The following is a 22,007-nucleotide window of genomic DNA, read 5'->3' as shown; positions in this document are numbered from 1 at the left end:
TAACCTTTTTCTCGAAAATTAAATACGTCAGAGATAATAGCAGACAGCTCTATTGGCCAAGAATCAAAAACACTGAAATAAGGACTTGTCCGTTATTACCTCTAATTTACAAACTTGTATTTTTTTTTTGAGACCCTTTTCTTTTAGTCTAGACTTAGATTTTTCTTGGGTTGAGTCAACTCTGCAACTAGATAAATTAAGAAAGGCCTCAAGAATTTTAAAAGTCTGGTAAGTCTCTGAGCTATATAGTCAAATTGTATTTTCAAGGGTGTTGAAACAGAAATCGCGGATCTTAGAGAATTATCACTAATTTAAGTGTTATTTTGGGCCTGGAACAACAGAACTAATTATTGTAAGTACTTGTAGCATTGATTGCAATATTAATTAAGAAAGGTCGAGGAATCAGTTAAATATAGACTCAAAAAAGACTGTTAGGACAGGTTTGTCTTGGGGAAAAGTGTATCTTTTTCTTTTTGTTTTCTTGTAATAAATAATTATTGTTCCCCTATATTATTACAGAAGATATCAGTAAATAGTTTTTTTTTCAATTAAGAATATTAAAATGTGGCATCCAAATATCACGGGCCACGCCGAAGGATTAGAAACTATCTCTTCCACGAATCCGATGGCGAAGGTTGGGCCAGCTGAGAAAAAGCAAAAGGGTAAACTCAGATCTGGCCCAACTAACTCTAATAATCAAAGAAGGGCTGGTACTAGATTTTCTAATAATCCAAATTTGCAGGTCCAATCTCATATACCTCCTCAGTCTTCACCTGTTCCAGGAGTCGCGGCGGGGTCAATACCCATTTCAGCTTCAAACTCTTTGGGTATTGGTAGTGTAAATTCTTCATCTGTGAATTCCATCGGAGTTCCTGGAAATATCGTGGTTGCTCCACCTATTAGCCAGCCATCCCAAGCCCAAACTGTCTCTTATAGGAACACAAAAAAGATCCCAATAGATCGCTCAAAGTTTCATCCAAGTATATCTAACTTAGCTGGTGCCATTATTGGAGTCTCAGGATCGAATCAAAAATGGATGGAACAAGAAAGTGGAGCTCAGGTTCAAATTTTAGGGACAACCGGCAATGATCCGGAAGGTCTTCATATACTGGTACGCTATAATGAGCCACGTGAGTTAGAGATCGTAGAAGCAATTATTGAAGAGATAGGAAGAGCAACATTTGAAGGTGGCGGAGGGTTTATTTCCCATATTTTGCCCAACAGGAAGCCCGTTTCCCCGACTCTAGCAGGACTACAAGGTAATATGGTTCTATCTGCGGGTTTGCAAGATCATACATCTGTAATGGAAAAGCAAATGGTTGGAAATGGTGTGGCCATGGGAGGAATGCAGCCTTTACCTCCAAACTACTCTTCATCTCAACCTATATATAACAACATGTCTGGCAATATTGGAATGGGATTTGTTCCTAGGGGAGGTATTTTAACCCCTGTTCAAATAGAATGGCCAAAAACTCCCCCAGCTTCACCTGTGGAATTTGAATGGCTTTTGCATTTAGTACTTCATTCTGCCCTTAGTCAACTGGGCCCTATGGTTAGTCATGGAGTTCCTATGATTCATATTCCGATGTTATATGACTCCTTTACTAGCTTCCGTTTTGAGCACGATGCAACTTCGTTCTTCCAGTCATATATAATTCAAAATGGTCTATTGGGCTTGATACAAGCTTTACCTCATATTTTTATTGAAGGCCCACATACTATAATAGATTCTTCGAATATTCCAAAGTTGTCACCAATTTTTAAAGTTAATCTTTCATCAGGTGTTACCCCACTATTACTTCCAGCTCAATCTGTAACTGTTTCTTTTGTGGACTTCAAGTTAGCTGCTGAGGCATTTTGGAAGATGGGGGCGCTGCCACCAACATTTTCTGGCTTCGGACCCCAGGCTCCACAAAACATAAATGGAACCGGTGGCCCTTCGGGAGTAACAGGTACAGGTTCAACAGTCGCGATTTCTGATCACATATATAATACAAGTAGTATTGTATCTCCGAATCAGCATCCAAGACAACATCAAGGCAAAGATTCTTCAGGTTCCTCTGCTGGAGAAAACGATGCAGCTGGTGGTGCATCCATATTAGGTGCGAACAAAATTAAGAAAGACCAGGGTGCAAATTGTATCTTAAATACAAATTCTAGTCAGCCCACAAAAGGCTCTCCTTTAATTTCCGATGATGATGACATATATGGAGTCGATAATTCAAATTCAAAAAACGGAGCCAATAGTAATGGGATTTCTTCAATTACTCTTTCGTCTCATTCATCCACAACGACTACATCTTCAGGAACGACATCTATAGCAAGCGTTGGTAAGGATAACATACCTCAAACATCTTTAATGATAGTCTTACAAGGGGTTCATTTTCTATTAAGAAGATGGATAAGCAAAAGATTGGCCCCTCATTACATTCCCAAAAGTTCACTAGATTTTCTTCCTTTGGACATTTTAGAAAGCGAATTTTCACAGTTTTACGAAATTCCTCTAAATATTGAAATACTCGGCTGGACAAATTTACTACATTTCGTAGAGGCGTTTCCGGATGTTTGGACTGTTGAGAATGTTGGGCCAGATGAGTTTACTTTGATTCCGCTACCTTATCCCGACTTCTCAATGATTGCTAAGACTAGAGGCATTACAAAGCTTAGCAACGAGAGGCCTTATGATTCGAAACCCGACTCGAACGCCTTTGCTCTATCCTCACAAGGTTCTTCTCTCGCAAATATCCACAAAAGTGGAGGCTCCTTAGACAATATTCAGACGATTGTTAAGCAAACACAGGATTTCGTGACAGAAGCCATTGCTTCAGGATATCCTGCTAATTCTTTGGAAATCAATTCTATAAATGAGATAATCAATGGAGTAACAATTGGCCTTTATTCTCTTGACAACAACACAAGTTCTTCTTTATATGAATTAGTAACCAAAGTTACAAGCCTACTACCTAAGTATTCATCTAATCCTGTATCAAGTACGAGCGCAAACTTACATAGTAAGTCAATTGGCGGAGGTATTAGTAAATCCCGTTTTGATAATGCATATAAAGGATCAAATAGTATGGGTATCATGAATGGGCTAGCGAAGGGGATCAAGCCCGGAGGATTTCAACCGCAACCTCAATCACTGCAGTCATCACTATCTTACGCCTCCGGCCATATTTCCGTTGCAAACGAAAAATCTATCTTAGGAGGGTCGGGGCATCACCATTCCTCGACTGCTACAACTGCTGGTATATCCAGATTTAACAGTATGAATAATGCTAAAAATGAAATAAGATACGATATTGGAGCTTCGCAGTCTATATCTACTCATAATCAACATAATATTCACCATCATGTTCCCCATCAAACTAATGCTCAAGTACCTAATAGCAATCTTTCTACAGGAAGATCAGTTAATGGTGGACAATCAAAGCGTGTATTTTCAAACCAATGTACAGTGGCCGGCAATAACAACTGCAATTTAGGGGCTGGTAAGGGTCCTAAACAGTTAGCAACAGGGCAGGACCAGCGCTCATATCCATTATATGAACAAGGCAATAATTCATCATCTGAATTTGTAAATCTTCAGCATAACACCAATCATGTCAATTCTACTCAAAACACATTTGGAATGCAAGAAACTGGTGGAAATAATATTCAAAGCTATTACCATCATCCCATGGACGGGAATTCCCACTTTTCTTCTTATAATGGGGCTGTTTCTGGCGTTTCTAATAGTATGACAGCTTCATGTCACTATGACTATCATTCATTTGGAGTTCAGCCCGGGAATTCAACGTTTATTCAGCCTTCTCAGAGTCATAGTGTAAATAGTACACACTTTTCTAAATCTATTGGAATTCCGCCAGGCCAAACTATTGGCAACAATGGAAATAATGCTAATAATATCATGTTGTCTCTTTCTAACTCTGCAGGCGTAGTATCTAATAGGTCCGGATGGGATCGTAAAAATAAATCAAAAAACAATTAATATTCATTTGGGTGAGTGTTCATTATAATTTACACCGGCAATTGAGAAAACTGGTAGTTCACTTCAAGCGATGGATTAGTTTATATATATATATATATATATATATATATAGTTCCTTTGATTTAGCCTTTGGGATGTGTTATAGTTGATTCTGTTTTTAGAACTATTGGTCAATGCTATTTTTCGTTACTAATAGCTATTGATATAATATTCCCTTGTTATATTATAAAAACAGCTAATTTTCTGAGCCCTTACATTATAAGAAGAATCTCAAAAGTAGCTCGAACGCTTATGCAAGTAATTGCATTAATTGTTAAAGTACCTTATAGTCAAATTCATTGGAAATAGGTGATGTAGTGGGAACTGAAAGTTTGCTCTACTGAGTCTATCTCTTTATTTTTAACTCAATAAGAATATTTAGTTTTGTTAGAAATTCTAATGTCGTTATACGAGCCTTGCCTTGCATGTTTTTGCGCCTGTTGGTGCTGTATTCCGTGTTACTTTGACTCGTTCACTCTAGTTCAAGGTTATTTTCAGGAGGTGAATTGACGCTCTATTACTTAAAATAACACATCTATCACTCTAGCGGAAAAAAAATCTTGAGGAAATTCTGATAGGTGTGTATTTTTCAAGATTTTGAACAAGTTACAATTTGGAAAAAATAGCGAAGGGCAAATTAAGACAGGAAGATAATAAAACAAATATAAATGCAGATGCTTTGAATTTAAAGCTATTAAATTGTTTCAAAATATAAAATTATAATTTTATTAAAATCTTTGGCACACAATTTCTCTTTATTTAGAGAATAAAACTTAACAATACACACAAGAATTAAAAAATAATGCACCAAGCGGAGGAAAAATAAAATAGGATTTAAGTGAATATAGGTTAATAAAGGATATTCTAAAAAAAGTATATTAAAGCCTAATTTTCCTTGAGATCTCTTCAATATGGAAGACTACGATTCACAGTCAACTGTTGAAGATGTTTCAGAATGGGCAGAACATATTGAAGATGTGATAGAAGAATTACAAAGGAACTATAAAATAATACAAACTGAAATGACTTGTTTGGTAGAAAAATTACAGGTAGTAAATCGGCCTAGAAATTATACTTCCAAAAGAGTAATATTATCTAGAAGGAACCATAACTCCAGAGCAGGAAATGAAAATTTAAAGAATTCAAGAAACTGTTGCAATAACTGCCGAAATAATTCTGCATGCAAAAGTAGCAAAGGGGAAATTCTGGAGAGTGTGGCTGAAAATATTCTTGGAATAGCAAATGAGCAATATATAAATAACATGGTACAGAATTCAGTATCAAATCTTGAAAAGACGCTAGTGGATAAGTTGGATAAGAGTTGCGCTCATCACCATCTAGAACTGCAAAGAAACATTACAGATTTAAAAGTTCAGCAGTCAATAATGGAATCAACTGTTAAAGATATTGCGTTACAGATACAGGAGATTGCACTAGAATTAAAAGATTTGAAGATTTCTATTGGGAACAGAGAGGTTGGGAATAATATATTAGCAATATCGCGAAAAAATCATAAAGATGATGAGAATTTAGACTCAAACTTAGATTCGAACTCTGTATCAAGTTCCGATTTAAGTTCGTGTTCTTGTCTGTGTTCCAGTATGGAAAAGTCCTCAAGCAGTGGAAATTGCAGTTGTTACGAGCGTAATCAAAACGAAAAGCTTGAAGGAAGTAGGGTGTTAATATATGAAATCCTCAGAGATGTTTTTGTTGAAGATGAGAATTTGGTTGGGATGGGAAATAATTTAGATGGAGTAGAACTTGAAAACCTATGTTTAATTAGACAGTTATTCAAAGATTTTGTTAGAATTATTACACAGGGTAGAATTGAGGCTCTGGAAAAGGGTATCGGCGAAATCCGTAATAAGAATGCTAAAGATGAAAAAAACACGGAAAAAAGACTTGAAGATATCAATCTTTTAATTAAAGATGAACTAATGAATAGGTCGGCTGAGAGTGATATGATAACAAAGCTGGAGCATAGAATTCAAGGGGTAAAAAATGAAGTAGATAACATACAAGATAGTCTTATTAACATTAAAAATGATGAAATATCCAATAGAGAACAAGTTGAAAGGTTGGAAAAAGAATTAAATAACCGTTCAGAGCTTATACAGTCAGCTATTAAAGAACTAAATAATGAATATTTTGCTCTTAGAAAAAAGCAAGAAGAGGAAAGCGGCTTCCTGTTTGGGGATGAACTTTCAAAGACAATAAGTGACAAGATATCAAGTATTAAAGATCTGGTTAGTTACATTAGTGATGACCTTTTCAAGAATGAGGAAAAATTGCAAAGGCAAATAAAAAGGAATTCCCAGACAATTGAGGAGCTCAAAAGTGGTTGTATAGAATTTGAAAAGTATTCAGATGAGAATTTTATAGAAATTGCGAACTCCTTGAAGAATTTCAGAATGCAAACAATTACAATACTCTCATCAATGTATGAAGTAATAAATGAGAATCTCTCCGATGGTGTAAATTTATCAAATTTCCAACAAAAACTTCAGGAGAACATCCACGAATCTAATGGGGAATTGCAAGGAATGATTGATATTCATCCACACATCTTCTCTGAACAAGTAAATCAAAGTCCAGCAAAAAACCGGAATACCGACATTAAAAACAATAATGCTATCACAAGAAGCGGCAATTCAGTAAACCAGAAAATTCCACCGAATGCATACCACATTAATAATTAGCATTCCAAACAAGAAACACTCTTATTTTGCATACTATATTATATATTGACTATAAATAAATATTTCTGTACTTTATGTAACTTTTCCTTTTGTATTATTGGCTACATTAAAGTAATTCAAACTTTAAAGTTTCTTTTCACTTGATTATATTATAAATTTCTTATATTAGTCCGTGTCAGTTCTTCGGAATAGAAACAAAAGTATTAATTTATACAATACTTGTGGGAATAATTAGTGCTCTTCCTAAGCGAACAGATTTGATGTACGCATACAAAAAGTCTGTAAAAAGAATGATTTGAATCGCAAAAGAAGTCATTACAGTCCATCCTGGGATATTTTTTCCATGTTCAGGAGCAAGTTCCCTATATGAAAAAAGCCAAAATACAAATGACAAAATCTTAGAAGTTGCCAATGATGCCAAATAATGACTAGTAAGAGTTTCAACTTCACCTCCAATTTTTGTCATCATAACAAGCTGTGGTAACATGGCAGTTGTCTCCAAATATAATGAGAATGTCCAAGCAAAGTCAGCTGGAAAGTAACTATTCAAATCTGGGTGTATAACTGCGGCTAAAATTGCGGAAAATACTATAGGAATAACGATATTTACTGAATCTTTATCAAATTTATATTGATACTTGAGTTTCGTATTCCCCCAGTAAATTAATAAAAGAGAAATGACCAATGAAACTACATCAGCCACTTGATATACCCAGTCTCCAGATCTATCCACTGGTAAATATCCGTTAAAAAATAAAGTAGAGGATAGTTTTGAAATTAAAGCTATTGAATATAGTATTTGACTTCTTAGAGAAATACCTGAAAGAGAGCACTGAGTGTTTACTTTTGATGCCAATAATAGAAATGCAAAGCACTGAAAAGCTGAAGAGAGTGTCAATATTGCAGAAAAACTTCCATCAGAAAGGTACTTGTATCCCACCATTAATACTAAACAAAATGCTATCCAAAATAAAATTTCAAGTTGGCTTTGGTATGACACTCCTGCTTCACTTCTGCTCTTGATTTTATTAAACCAACTTTCATTATATTCCAATTTTTCCTTGCCTTGGTAACAGCTATATGATAATTTGTCGTTTTCTAACTTGCTTGAAATATGCCCTGAATACATCATCATCTTCAAGTCTAACAAACTTTAGTAATTTCGATAATTTCAATTTGATTATTTGTAAGAGATTATTTTTATTTTTTAAAGAATTACCAATTTACCAGTTTTGTTGTATTAACAAACTTGCTTCCAATAATTATTCCAACTGCTTGCAGTCGATTGTTTTATATTTGTTTTTCTTGCAAAGGCAATGAATACTCAAACCAAAACAAAAAGCATTACGAAAGATAAATTCTCGTCTTGGAATATTTTAAATATGTAACTATTTTTTTTGCATGGTTTTACTATCCATGCATGCAAATAATAGTCATGCCTGCAATTCGTGCTTATAATGCATGTATTGTGGGGATTTGAATATTCTAAGAATTATTTAAAAAATAAATTTACAATAATGAAAATTGCCTATCAATTCTTAACTAAAAAAAAATAACATAGCATAAATCATTTAAAAAATTTAGAAAGGTTAACAGAATCTATAATTTTTTAGATGCTAGTCTAAATGAGATATAATGCAATATAGAGCAGTTAGAGTCATATATTTGCCTTGAAAATGAGTATATTTGAGAGATATTCATTAAAATTGCAAGAAAAATACTTCTTGTATCACAATCGCTGAGATTTGTAGATAATAATGCGAGCTTGTTCTGTTTAAGTTTTTCACTTTCGTCGCTGTTTTTGTTTTCTAAGTTATTCTCGAATACATTTTTACTGTTATTTAAAGCTTCACTTAAAGATTCATTTACATTGAGGAATGTATTTCCATGCACTCTAATAATAGATTCAAGCCAAATTAAATGGCGTTCTAGTCTGAAAAATTGCTTATTATTAGGATTTGTTACAATTCTTAAGAAGTTGAGTATATTTGGAAGCAAAAATGAAACAATGTTCTGTACAATATAATCAATTGAGGTAATTGGAATTTGAATATATATCTTTGTAAGTATGTTGAAATTATTCATTGCCAATGCTAAAATCAAGCCTCTTAAAAAGTCTCCTTCTTTTAGAAAATTATCAATATTACTCACATTTACTTCTTTAGTCATGATTTGTTTTTTAAAAGTATCTAACATATTTAAGTGAGCTGACGAACCTGAATATGAATTTCCCAGAGTATCAATGCAGAAGAGAAATGCTCCATGGCTAGTAGAGGCAATCCAATGTGATGAGTTTTGGGAAAATGCCACCTCATATACAGTGAAGTGGGATTGCCTATTGGGACTCGAGAACTCACCAACAATAGCCCCTGGCAAAGAATTGTGCTCACGAATAATCTTTTCTTTTTCACTTAATCTATTTGAAGGATTCCAAATTTCATCCGGATTTTCAGAATCAAGTATTCTTTTTTTCTTTTTGCTGGCGTTTGAATTGGAATTAAGCTCCATTCTAATCCCTGAAAAGGAACGAGAATTAGTTAGTTGAACAGTAGAGACTAAGGTGAACGTTAAAGTGTCATAAAGGCATACTCTAGCAGAGTTTCTAGAAGAAGCAAGAAGAAATCTTCCATTGCTACTGTAACAGATAGATGAGAAATGCTGATTTCTATTAATATTTTGGTTTGTGCTTGCCCCAAGCTTTCCTCCACATTTACTGTTATTTGCAGAAAATGCATCTGAAGAGCCTCTTCCAGTATGAATATCTCTTAGACCGTCAATGCTACCTTCAACAGTGCCTTTATTTACATCCCAGAAACTAATACTACCAGATAAAGAACTAGTTGCAAGCATATTATTTCCTCTAGGGTCAAATGCTATTGAAAGCACAGAGGAAGAGTGTATTAAAGTTTCCCCAGTTGCCCCCTTACCAACATGAGCATAAAGATCCCATATTCTAACAGTGCCATCCCATGATGCAGAAGCTAAAATGCCTGGGCTAGAGAGTGAAGGGCAAAATGCGATATCAACTATGTTGGATGTATGCCCAGATAATTTATCTACTAGTTTACCTGTTTGGAAACTCCAAACATAGATTTTGCATCCTTCACCCTGAGTACCTGCTACCACCAAATCACCAGTTCTATCAATTGCGACACATGTGAACTGAACACCATTATCTTCTTCAGCTGTGAGTGTCCTGAAGTTTCTGTATCTCATAATATCATATGCTCTGATTGAACCATCAAGCGATGCAGATAGTATTGCGTTACCTTGGGGATTAAAAACAACTTTAGAAACTGGGGCAATGTGATCTGAAAATGTCGCAAAGTTATAACCTGAACTGATATCCCAAAGTTTTACTTTACCATCAACACCTCCTGTGGCAACTATTGTTCTTGATCCGATACCCAAATAATCGTCGTGAGAAGCTTTTCCACTCCATTTACCTTGAGTTAACCCTGCTGGACTAAAACTAGAGGATTGTATACCAAAGGAATGGCCTTGTTGCTTAAGTATATATGACTCTGACTGCCATTCCCAAATGATGAGCTGACCCATTTTTGCAGCTCCAACTGCCAACCACTCGCCTCCAGAACCAAATTTTAGTGAAGTTAAGGGGGAATTGGAAAGTGAAAATGTATGAATTGAATTAATTAAAATGTCTTTGAGGTCTGCAGAGTCAGCATCTAGTCCAACTGAAATTCCGTATAAAGTAAATATTCCATTAGAGGTTGAAATTGCAACAAGGTTTTTTTCATAATTAAATGCACAGCCTGTAATGATTGTTCCCTTTGACTGGTTTACATATGCCCTCAATGCCTCAATCCAATATTTACTTCTTATTTCATCATAAAATTCTGGTTCCATATCTGAATTTGTGTCTTTGGTTAATTTAATATTTGCTCTAGACTTCTTAATTTGTCTAGGAAGAATTTTCTTGGGAATAACAGCTTTCTTTTCTTGACTTTCTTTTTTGGATGAAGGTTTCCAAAATATTATCACACCTTCTGAACTTACAGAAAATATTGATTGCATATTTTTTGTGAAGTAGGCACCAACAACTGGATTTTTATGCGCAATGAACGCGACAGTATCAAAATGGTCTATCTTTTCAATACTTATAAGTCTCACAGTCATATCATTACTGGAAGTAAGTAAAAAGCGATCGCATTGACTCCAATCTAAAGAATTAACCTTAGAGTTGTGAATAGCATGCTTTCTTTTTAATATCAGCTGCCAACCCTTTGATATACATGGTGCATGCCATACATATATTCCAGAATCAACAGCGGCTGCAACATAATGCCCATTGTGGCTATAGCAAATAAATCCTACAGAACCGGGGAATTGCATCCTATTAAGAATCAATCCTTTTGAAAAGTTAATAATTGAGCCATAATTATCTTCATCTACACAAATCAGAACACTCTCGTCAGGAGAAAGGCACATCTTGCTTATGTTACTTCTTGCTTCACATCCCAAAACGTGGGTTCTGTTGAACTTTATATCATGAACACAAATCCTATTATCCACATTAGAGACCAAGTTCAATGAATCTGAGAAAAAGAGAATGTCACCTCCATTATATGGCACTCCCAATAGATTATTAAATTTATATAATGACATGATAAATTAGTAATAAAAACAATGATCAAATTTTTTGGGAACTTTACTTGAACGTTCAGTATATAAACCTATTAGAATATTAGTTTGTACTTGACATATATAAATATGATTAAAATTAGAAATGCGTATTATTAAATCGAAATGATAGTGCTCTAACAATTTAAGTTCCCTCCTGAGTATCTCAAAATAATTTAGTAGGAGAAAACTAAACAAAAATTTAAATAGCCAAAATCTTTATAGTTTTAATCTACAAGTTAAATGCTTTTTTAAACCTTTTTTGTCAAGTTGAGACTCATTTTACAAAAGCCAATCACCAAATTTAGGAATAAAAATACTCAAATACCGCCAAAAACATGGCGCGGGCGCCGTGCAGGTGCTGTGGGTCAACATAGACATGCTTTGGCAGTGTTGAGATCAAGATAAAAAGAATGAATGCAATTATATTAAATTACTTAAACTTATGCAAATTATTGTTTTTAAATATATATTTTAAATATTTAAAAAGTATTTGGTTTTAATAAATAGAATGAAATCTGGGAAGCTGTTTGCATTACTTTTGGCAATTATATATTGCCAGGGAGAACATTTAAATATACAAGCTGCAAGTGTGATTAAGAAAGTTAAGAAAAATAAAGAAGGCACTTTTGATATTGAATCAGAAGACGTTAAAATAAGTTTCCCAATAGATGGACGATGTCATGCAGTCGGTAAGTTTTAAATACATTCAAATGAGTATGTAGTAATAAAATTTACCTAGGTGAATACATTGCTGAGAAAAAACGTGTATCAAGTTACATGAGGAAATTTTTAAAATGTATTATAGAGAATAAAAATGTGCGATCTGAAGGTTTGCATGAAAAATATACAAAAATTTCAGAAGAATGTTCTAAGTTTGGATACAAAGCTTCTGAGACGACCAAAACTCAATCATTAAATTGCGTTTATTGCTATAAAGAGATATTAAATTCTTTAAAAGATAAATATAGCGATGTTAGAGATATTTTAAAGACAGAAGAGGACGACTCGCTTGCACATATATACATTATTGTTACTTATTTGGAAAAGTTTTTAAGACCAAAAGTATCTGCCATTACAAAATACGTTGCTTCCAAAAATTGGTTTATAGCGTATTCAGCATCAAGAGAATTTTGTGGCACTCTCGTTATTGTTTTTGAATTTTGGACTAGAGTAACTAGAGATGTTTTCTGGCCATATGCAATAGTAGCTTCAGGTAATTACTTTTCAAGGTTCCCTATTGAACTCGGTAAGTCAATTATTTCAATGTTACTAATTACAATATAAATAATTAACTTTATTCTCAGAATGCCCATACTCAACATATGAAATATCGGGAGTTAAAATAAAAGAAGATAGTGACCTAACTGCTATTTTAGAATCTCCATTAACTTTTGGTTAGGCCAAAAACTAATTTAGCCATCGAATTTAATTCTTCCATGAGATAGTTTGAACTCTCCCCCACTTATTTCTGGTAATCTGATAATTGCAAACCCGTTTTTATCTACTCCTTGAAACACACCCATTTTTATTTCATTTCCATCCTTTTCATAGTCAATTACTTTCACAACTTTACCTTTGCAAAACAGCTTTTTATTAACTTCCACTAGAGTTTTATCTTGAAATCCTATATGTCTTGATGAGTTGATATTAGTTACTAATTTAATAACTTCGAAATGCAACCTCTCCAAAATATTATTGACACTAATATATGAAAAATCTAATTCACTTTCCATTTTAACTGATGTTGCAGGAGACTCCACATTTTCTGGAATATCCCATTTATCGTGAAGTACATTCAAGCCTATTCCAAATACAATGGGTTCATATTCAACTTGTTCAAATACATATCTCTTTTCTAGTTGCTTAGATAAAATACCTCCTAATTTCTTCCCATTAACATAAATATCGTTTACCCACTTTATTTTAGGTTCCTTGATACCAAACTCCTCCAAAATCTTGCAAACTGTCAGAGCAAGCCCAAGAGTATACAAACTCAAATCTGAAATATGTTTTTCCGATTCTTCTGAATTCCCCCTTTGTCTTAATGTTACGTATGTTGCGTTTAAATTCTTGCCGTCAAGAGTATGCCACACACGAGGTACGTGGGTTTTATAGTCATAGGACCCAATGCCAGATGTCATGTTAACTGCAGTAATTACTGTCCAGACATTTGGTGACAACTTCTCTGAATTAACTAAAAAATCAATATTGTCATAGGCCCATATCTGTGTTGAAGGTAAAGTTGTAAAGTCGCAAATATTTAAAGGCAGCTCTTTATGTCTATATATTTTGTATATCTGGTCTGCCATGTGAATTCTTCTAAATCTATTGATCGAGTTGATATTAACCTATTTTCTATTTTGGCTACCCATTTTTTTTTGGCGCAGTGCATCTAATTTCACCAAAAAAAAAGTGTAATTTCCTGCTTAGAAAGTAACTAGGAAGTATTACCGAATATATTAATTGAGTATGGTAGAAAATAACAATGAAGATACCAATAATATTTGTGTTAATGAACCATGGACTCCAATTATGAAGATATCATGTAAATATGAACATGAAAAATATAATGAAAGTTCTATAGTAAGAGGTGTCATTGCAGTTAATGGACAGGCCGTTGCATGCGGGACAGACAGAGGCGAAATTTACATATACTCATTAGAGACAGGAAAGAGAATTTTATCACTTGAGAAAGTTGGAGTCAAAGGGGGTGAATTGAGTAATGGGGGATTAAACGATATAAAAAGTGATAAATCAGGAAATTTGTTGGCTACATGTTTCTCACCAGGAACGATATGTATTTATGACCTTAGGGTTGGATTGGAAAAAAGTGGGTCGCTCTTGGGCTCGGCTGTTCTTAGCTTGGAAAATACACATGAAGGGGCCTGTACATGTGTTTCAGTACCTAATGATTTGCTTTACCAACCAATATACTCAGGTGGATACGATGGCTACATTAAGAGTTGGGATCTTAGAAAAAAAGAGTTTTTTTCTCAAGTTCTATCTCATGAAGCTCCTGTTACTAGCCTTGAACATAGTAATGATGAAAGAGTATTATCTTCTACATCCTTTGACGGAAAAATACGAATTTGGAGATCCTCAAACTTAAAACTACTAAAAACATTATCAGGGCCACAAGGATCTAGTTGTTCCCTGCACTCTATTTTCTCATTTAATGATGAGCATCTTCTCTGTACTGGAGACTCCTCATCTTGTGTTTGGAAATTTGGGCAGGAGAAAACAGATAAAGCAAATATCAGTTGGGTGAATTCAAATAAACTCCAAAAGGATTATTTGACTGAATGTGCCAACATTGCTTATGATAGCAATCCTTTGCCTATGTTTACCGGGTTTTCCGTAATTTGGAGAGATCAAGTATTTGTTCCTAGAATTAAACCTACAACAATTTCAATGGGTGATGCTTCGATATATTGCCTACATTCAGCGAAATATCTTTACTCTTTGAGACCCATTTCTGCTCCAAACGCAATTGTTACGTCTATATCAAAGCATCCAGATTTACATAACAATTTGATCATAACTACATCAAGTCTTCCAGAGTCTTCCATTATACTCTGGAGGTTTGATGAAATCAATAGTTAAGTTCCGGTTTAATGTACAGCAAACCAATCATAGATACCTTATTAATCTCAATAATTTATGTTAAAATCACAATACAAACTGGCCCCTGAAATTTATCTATATAATCAACTCTCTTATTCCGCTAATTGCAGGAATGGACAAAAATGTAATTTAGAGTAAAAAGATCGCAAACTAGTGTAATAATAAGTTATTAAATCATTTAAGATACTTTTCTACTAGACCTTAACGAAGACGACGTGCTTCTCTTTCAGTTTCCAATAAAGCTAAAATATCTCCTTCTCTGACTGGGCCTCTGACATTACGGATCAGAGAACGACCTGCGAGTTCAGATTCTCCAGACATAAATTGTACTCTAACTTGAATTACGCCACCACGGGATCCTGTGCGACCTAGAATCTTCTCAACTTTTGCGAGCTTTGGGGCAGAGTCCTAAAGAAGTTAAATAACAGTTAAATCATTCCAAGTCATTCAAATCTTGTAAACCTACCATCTTTATATGCTACACGAAATATAGCTTAACGAAAAGCAATTACCTTTGTAACTGGTTAAAAACTGTTTTTTTTGCCTCCTTCAAGTTTAGACGCGACTTCATTTAAGACGACAAACAATTTTAGACTAAATTGAAATACCGCAAAACTCGTGTAAATTGTCATTTTGCCGCCTGAAATTTATGGCGTTATGCATTGTTGTTAAACTTATTTGGCGCTTAGGCTACATGCTATTAAATTAAAACAAATCTTCTATTTCATTTTTTATGGGGAATTCACTACTCTGGAGACGATTTCTTTAAATTCAGGCACGATCACCCAATCACTCTCCATTTTATAAGAGGTAAGATTGCTTCCAATTTCAACCTCGTTACTACTCGCAAGCTCACTATTTGGAGTATTAATTCCGGTATTGATGGCCGTGCTAACTCTTGAAAAACCTGTTTGGTATGGTTCGGAATCTAACCTGAATCTAGATACTAGCCTTGAGCTCTGTAGATCTACCTTTTTTCCCTTTAACTCACAAATTCTGGAATCTATATATTCAACTTGACGGATATGTCTTCTTAGTTGATTTGAAAGACTTTCAATATTCTTCTTGATATCATTCTTCTTGTCCTCTAGCAGCCTAATAATTGCACTGTTCGGGGTTTTTTCATTTTCCTCCTGTTCTTCAAAATAATTTTTCTTACTGATATTACCATTTAATTGAATTTCATCGCTCTGTTGTAAACGAGTAGAAGAAATACATCCTTTTGATAATTCACTGATTTTGGAAATTGTGCTAATTGCAATACTTGTCGTTGGAGAAAATCGAAATATTGTTGACATTTCTCCTTAAAATATACATATACTTTTAATAATTTCAATTGATTTATTTGTGTACATCCTAAACAAAATTCTAGATTAAGTACACACAAAATCGTGTACTTAAAAATTGTACAAATAAAAATAAATTATTATAGAAATAATTTGTAGTTTTAAATAAATTTTGAATTTTAATTTAGTTTAAGTTGTTTATATAGATTAACCCATACTTTTTGCTAGAGAAAGTATAGTGTCAAATTGTCAATATAAGTCCAAACCTATCAAAATTTGATTAAATCTCAAAATATTTGTAATAAACTAACAAAAAAAAGAATTTGGAAATTAAACTTTGGAGCTAATCTGATTTTTAATGCTTAATTTAATAGTATTCCCTTCTATTATTATAGATATGAAGAATATTTCTTTTTTATTATTTTTTTTGTTAATTGGATCAGTTTTGAGTTCAGTAATTACATATTCAAAAAGAAAGCTAGTGGATTCCAGAGTATTGTCAAGAAAAATTTCAGATGAATTAGATGATTTGTTAGTATCTAAGGCATACTTTCTTGTTGACCCTTCTTATTTTTGGTCGCTTAACTCTACTACACAAGTTGAAACTAAAGCACCATTTTCTGAATCGGAATTTCTTGTTATAAACGCTCCTTCAATTGGAATTGAAGAATTAATATTTATAAAAAATAGAAAAGAAGATGGCACGATATATTATTCTCACAAATCATACTCATTTCAAACTTATACTTTAGAATGTATTAATATTGGGAGAACAGAAGGTTGGGTGCTGAAGCAGCCTGCATCCGAAATAGCGTATGGATTTGTAATAAATAATGAGAGTGTGGGGATAAACGATTGTAAAATGGCAATAATGCCTTACAAATCAGAAAAATGGTACAACTCTTTAAATCAACAAATAAAAGATATGCTTGTTACTCAGATTTGGATTTCATAATATAGTGTTATAAAGTAGCAGTTAAAGAGGAATCATAGTTTCCTGAAGTAATTATAAACAGAAAGGAAATAATTTATATGATTCAATTTACTTGATTTATTTAATTAATTATTCTTGAAATACCATTCGATATAAGAAAACAGTTAGCCATGGCACACATCCCCGCCTTAAAGAGTATTGCATACGTGAAATTAAAAATTAAAAAAGGCAACAATAACATGAACAAATGAATTTGAGCAATTTTGATTATTAAAACGAAAATTTAAAATTGAAAATAAGTTGTTTGAATTATTAAATAACTTTTTTGAGAGTTTTCTGATCTTTATGATTTAAATTAAGTTATTAAGATGGACATAGGAATCGAGGATGAAGTTGTGCTTCCACGATCAGAAAACTCTGAGTACGTTAAAACACTTGAACAAAAAATCTCTAGACTCGAAAAGCTAGTAAAATCAAGGGACGATACCCTCAATGAACTTTATGAACTTGAAAAGAGTAAAAGTGATGAAATTAATTCTCTCAAGGAACGTATTAAACAGGATGGAGTTGAAACGTCCAAGCTTCAAAATATAATCAAAGCACTGAATGACGAGATTTCTTCATTAAATGAAAAGATTTCTGATCTTGAGCAGCAAAGCATTAATAATTTAAAGCAACAACAAATTATTGAAGCCTCTTCCCCTCGCATTGTTGAGAATCTTCTTACCGATAAAGAGTCTTTATATAAAGAAATCGCAGATTTAAGACTCCAAATTTCCCAGCTTGAAAGCAATTTACAGGATAAAGAAGAGGAATACATAGCTTTACAAACAAGATTTTCAGAATTTGAGATTGAAAAGGAGAAAGAAATTCAATTACTGTTAAGTGAAAGTAAAGACACGAAAAATTTTTTTTCTGAAAAAGAACAGGCTCAAAAAGATATTTATGACTCAAAAATCAATTTGTTGGACAGCGATATTAATTTATTAAAATCTGATTGCTTAGATTTATTAAAATTAGTTGCGCTTTTGCAGATAAAATTTACGAAAAATCAAGAAGAGAATTTTGAATCTATCCAAAATGCCATTAATTTGATTATTCGTTCTCTATCATTATCAGATAAGCTCAAAGAACTAATTAAAAATGATTTAAATTATGATTTTAATCCGAGCCAAAAAATTATTTCATTCTCTCAGGTATTGATTGATAGTGCAATTAATTTACCTAACTCAAGCACTAACATAGAAGAAATCAAAGTAAAAATAAATGATCAAACAATAAACTTAATACAGAATTGGGTGATTACTCACTTTTCTTCTCTATTATTTAATCAGCTTCCTTTGAGTCCAGTAAATCACACAGATTCACTTTACAAAGAAAGAGATTATATTCTGAATTGTATTGAAACCGAATACTTTGTAGTAGAGAAATTTTTGAATAAAATTTTTATTGATTCTGAGAAATCAATTGAAGAGTCATCCCCAAATGTATTCCAAATATTATCAGACATTTTATTTTTGGATATAAACAATTCGAAAATTCAATCTGTTGAAGATGGTTTTCAAAACAGTGAGCTCACAATAATTGATAGAGAATGCAGAGAATATTTAAAAACTGAGCTTTTGTTTAAGCTGGTAGTTAAGTCAGTGATAAAAAACGATCCTGAACCTTTAATTACCAATTTAAACGAAATCATATCGTCAATTAACTCTGAATTATCCAAGCCCCAAAAGATTGAGTTTGAAGATCCTGAAGCTTGCATTAAAATATTTAGCATCAAAAAATTTATCGATTCTCTGCTGAAGCTTAGCTTCGGATATGGATGGAATTTTTTACATATATTTTCCTATTTAGAACACATAGAGACTCTCCAACTACTTCTTGAACATTTTTCGTTCGAAGAACAAATTAACATTGTTAACAGAAAAAGTCTTTCAGGGTTTATACCTATATCACTATCAATACTTAAGAATAACTTGCTAATGACTGAGCTATTTTTAGCATGTGGAACTGATGTGCAAGCACAGGATAATCGCAGAAATACTTTAATTCACTTCGCAGTAAACTCAGATATACAAGAAGTGTTAATTAAAAGACGTATATTACTAAATGCCAAAAATTCATCAGGCCAAATTGCAAACGTGATCCAAGCTAGGCCACAAATTTTAAAGTTTGATTTGAATAGATTTGATAATAATGAATCCTCGGATGCAGAATATAAAGGATCTCAACCTCATAAATCAAATACAAGCTCCATTAATAATTATGAATCAGATTCCGGAACTTCAAAAAAATTATCTTTTTGTTGCCAAACTTTTGATTCTCGAGAAGTTGAAAACAAGGTTATGCTTTCAGCTTGGATTAGTGGAAATGAACCAATTTCTTCATGTAGAGATGATTTTTGTGTTTTTTCGACTCCAGAGTTTGAAAGCCGAGATTCAGATGTTGTTGAGAGTTCTGTTTGGAATATGCTTGGGTTTGTAGGTAATAGAAATGTTTCTAGCATATATAAATGCAAAAACGGAGATCACGCTGCAATGGAGCAAAATCTGGACAGGTTAGATGAAATGGGCTTAACTTCTGCAGAGAGGAAAAAAGGAATTTGGAGTGACATTGTTATCAATTACACAGCAAGAGGGCTTGAGAAATCATGCTTTCCACCTCCTCTAGACTGCCCAATAAATTTATTTAGGCAAATTCTTGTGTTAACATCTGAAAGATTTGCATTATTTCAGTATTCTCCGTTAAAGCTCCTCCAGGCAGCACCAATAGTTGACTTTGAGGAAATTATTGTTCCAAAAAATTCAAATGTACTTCTTCTAATTAAAGTCGATGGTTGGGATGATATTCTTCTTGAAGTTAACCGTAGAAGTGAGTTCCTCGATGAATTCACTACTTCATATCGCACACTCACTACTCCATCAGAAATTCTTCTCTCTCAAGCTACTGCAGAAACTTCCATCAACAGCTCTACTGAAACCAAACCTGAAAAATCTAGTTCATTTTGGCTTGGATTTATGGGTAAAAAAAATCTCTCCAGCAGCACATCAAACCAAAAACAAGATGTTTTATCTCCAGAGAGATTTAGTGCATTCCAAAATTTAATTTCAGTTTACGGTGAGAATCCGCCAATTGTCACAGAGCCTGACAATCTTATTGGGCTATTTAATTCGGAAAATCAGTATTCTCTTGTTCTCGCCATTATAAACAAGAGCTCATTTATGCTATTGCCACATAGAGAAGCAAGCCTACTCGTTTCGATTCCTACATATCACTTCGGGTTTTTGGGTATTTGTATCAATCCACCCTTAGCACTTGAAAATCCTCTTTCTCAAAAAAAGAAGCAATTTTCTGAATCTATCGCATCAAGTGAAAATGAATTATCTGAAAATAGGCTTTGGCAAGAAAGATTCTTTATATTAAGGTCAGATGGAGCGCTTATTTGGTGTCATCACCCAAATGACACAGTCTGCTGTGAAACTATTCCAATTAGGTTTATAAGGCAAATTCGAGTCTTCAATCTTGCAACAAGTAAAGAAAGTGAATTCATTCCTTGTTTTGCACTAGATTTTACAAAGAATAGTGTGCCATCGTCGCTTATACTCCATTCAGACTCTTCCGAAATGAGAGATAAGTGGGTCGAAAAGATACACAATGTAAGGACTGTATTATCTGAATCTAACGAATCATAGATATAATACTTTTATCTGTTATTTCTACGGGAATATAAATTAATGATTTTTATACGTAATTTTATTTATCACATGCAAAAAGTTATTTTCCCTCAAAGGAATAATGCGCTTTAATTTGCGTTAAGAAATTATTTTTAAATGATCAACCATAGTTTTATTCTGATTAATGCTTAGAAACTTTGTTCTCAATAGATCTTTACTTTCAACTTGTTATTTAACGTTAGAGCAAGGTGGATTTTTAGGAATAAATCTCAGAAAATGCCTACGAATTTTGCAGAGAAACAAAATTTATGGACTATGCACGTTTAGTACAATAGATGCTAAGCAAATAAATAACTTTGATGCGTACTCAAAATAAAGTTGGTTCCCAGAAACTCATGATAGTATTCTATTTAAGTTCAACCACTTAAGAACAAGTTTCTTACTTAAACATATTTCTAATAAATCTGCTAGTTTAAATGGCCCATTGAGTGGCAAAAAGATATTGGATGTTGGTTCTGGTGCAGGAATTTTTTCGGAAAAACTCGCAGAGTTAGGGGGGGATGTACTAGGAATTGATGCATCGTATAAGTCTATAGATATAGCTTACAAAAATGCACTATGTAATTCTAGCAATTTTAGTGAAATACCTAAACTTTATTATGAGAATGAACTTAATGGTTTTATGATTGGTGTGCCAAAACATAGAAGACTGGGATATTTCAAAGGGGGCATCGAACACATGCAACAAGGCGAATTATTCGATGTTATCGTAGCTTCAGAAGTTATTGAACATGTAAATAATCCTAGCATTTTTGTACAGTTAATAAGTTCCAATATCTAAAGATTTTTTTATCTATATAACCTCACTAGGTATTTTACTCAAAAAGGATGGAATCGTATTATTCACGACGCTGAATCGTACTATTCTCTGCTATATGTACTCAATTGTCTTTGGAGAGAGAATTCTTAAAATGATACTAAAAGTAAGTTTTTTATATTATTTCAAGTCAAATTACAAACATAGGGTACCCATAACTGGCGAAAGTTTATTAAACCAAGCGAACTGGATAAATTTGCAAAAAAAAATAACTAATATAAAATAGCTACAACAGGAAC

The 22,007-nt window shown here is 33.3% G+C and overlaps 10 protein-coding genes across 10 annotated transcripts; 6 read left to right on the top strand and 4 right to left on the bottom strand.

Moving 5' to 3' along the window:
* Positions 1 to 562: 562 nt before the first annotated feature.
* ELE39_001796 (KH domain-containing) lies at positions 563 to 3,991 on the top strand (the record flags this gene model as incomplete). The annotated part of the gene is made up of 1 exon (XM_067345519.1): positions 563 to 3,991. The coding sequence occupies one exon, from the start codon at positions 563 to 565 to the stop codon at positions 3,989 to 3,991; it is 3,429 nt and encodes a 1,142-aa protein (XP_067199407.1).
* A 950-nt stretch (positions 3,992 to 4,941) lies between these two features.
* On the top strand, positions 4,942 to 6,729 carry ELE39_001795 (uncharacterized protein; the record flags this gene model as incomplete). The annotated part of the gene is made up of 1 exon (XM_067345518.1): positions 4,942 to 6,729. The coding sequence occupies one exon, from the start codon at positions 4,942 to 4,944 to the stop codon at positions 6,727 to 6,729; it is 1,788 nt and encodes a 595-aa protein (XP_067199406.1).
* A 208-nt stretch (positions 6,730 to 6,937) lies between these two features.
* On the bottom strand, positions 6,938 to 7,864 carry ELE39_001794 (ER lumen retaining receptor; the record flags this gene model as incomplete). The annotated part of the gene is made up of 1 exon (XM_067345517.1): positions 6,938 to 7,864. The coding sequence occupies one exon, from the start codon at positions 7,862 to 7,864 to the stop codon at positions 6,938 to 6,940; it is 927 nt and encodes a 308-aa protein (XP_067199405.1).
* Positions 7,865 to 8,328: 464 nt separating this feature from the next.
* On the bottom strand, positions 8,329 to 11,355 carry ELE39_001793 (WD repeat; the record flags this gene model as incomplete). Its single annotated transcript, XM_067345516.1, has 1 exon — positions 8,329 to 11,355. The coding sequence occupies one exon, from the start codon at positions 11,353 to 11,355 to the stop codon at positions 8,329 to 8,331; it is 3,027 nt and encodes a 1,008-aa protein (XP_067199404.1).
* A 795-nt stretch (positions 11,356 to 12,150) lies between these two features.
* Positions 12,151 to 12,657, top strand: ELE39_001792 (uncharacterized protein; the record flags this gene model as incomplete). The annotated part of the gene is made up of 1 exon (XM_067345515.1): positions 12,151 to 12,657. The coding sequence occupies one exon, from the start codon at positions 12,151 to 12,153 to the stop codon at positions 12,655 to 12,657; it is 507 nt and encodes a 168-aa protein (XP_067199403.1).
* A 128-nt stretch (positions 12,658 to 12,785) lies between these two features.
* On the bottom strand, positions 12,786 to 13,682 carry ELE39_001790 (biotin-(acetyl-carboxylase) ligase; the record flags this gene model as incomplete). The annotated part of the gene is made up of 1 exon (XM_067345513.1): positions 12,786 to 13,682. The coding sequence occupies one exon, from the start codon at positions 13,680 to 13,682 to the stop codon at positions 12,786 to 12,788; it is 897 nt and encodes a 298-aa protein (XP_067199401.1).
* Positions 13,683 to 13,842: 160 nt separating this feature from the next.
* On the top strand, positions 13,843 to 14,976 carry ELE39_001789 (WD-40 repeat; the record flags this gene model as incomplete). Its single annotated transcript, XM_067345512.1, has 1 exon — positions 13,843 to 14,976. The coding sequence occupies one exon, from the start codon at positions 13,843 to 13,845 to the stop codon at positions 14,974 to 14,976; it is 1,134 nt and encodes a 377-aa protein (XP_067199400.1).
* Positions 14,977 to 15,198: 222 nt separating this feature from the next.
* Positions 15,199 to 16,295, bottom strand: ELE39_001788 (40S ribosomal S28; the record flags this gene model as incomplete). The annotated part of the gene is made up of 2 exons (XM_067345511.1): positions 15,199 to 15,405; positions 15,747 to 16,295. The coding sequence occupies 2 exons, from the start codon at positions 16,293 to 16,295 to the stop codon at positions 15,199 to 15,201; spliced, it is 756 nt and encodes a 251-aa protein (XP_067199399.1).
* Positions 16,296 to 16,680: 385 nt separating this feature from the next.
* On the top strand, positions 16,681 to 17,238 carry ELE39_001787 (uncharacterized protein; the record flags this gene model as incomplete). Its single annotated transcript, XM_067345510.1, has 1 exon — positions 16,681 to 17,238. One exon carries the CDS (start codon positions 16,681 to 16,683, stop codon positions 17,236 to 17,238), a length of 558 nt encoding a protein of 185 aa, XP_067199398.1.
* A 347-nt stretch (positions 17,239 to 17,585) lies between these two features.
* On the top strand, positions 17,586 to 21,732 carry ELE39_001786 (pleckstrin y (PH) domain containing with N-terminal ankyrin repeats; the record flags this gene model as incomplete). The annotated part of the gene is made up of 2 exons (XM_067345509.1): positions 17,586 to 20,873; positions 21,307 to 21,732. 2 exons carry the CDS (start codon positions 17,586 to 17,588, stop codon positions 21,730 to 21,732), a joined length of 3,714 nt encoding a protein of 1,237 aa, XP_067199397.1.
* Positions 21,733 to 22,007: the final 275 nt, after the last annotated feature.

Source organism: Cryptosporidium sp. chipmunk genotype I, assembly GCF_004936735.1.
Source record: "Cryptosporidium sp. chipmunk genotype I strain 37763 chromosome Unknown contig_2, whole genome shotgun sequence".
Taxonomy (NCBI): Eukaryota; Apicomplexa; class Conoidasida; order Eucoccidiorida; family Cryptosporidiidae; genus Cryptosporidium; species Cryptosporidium sp. chipmunk genotype I.
Note: the sequence above shows the minus strand (reverse complement) of the source record. Positions and strands in the feature narration are given on the sequence as shown.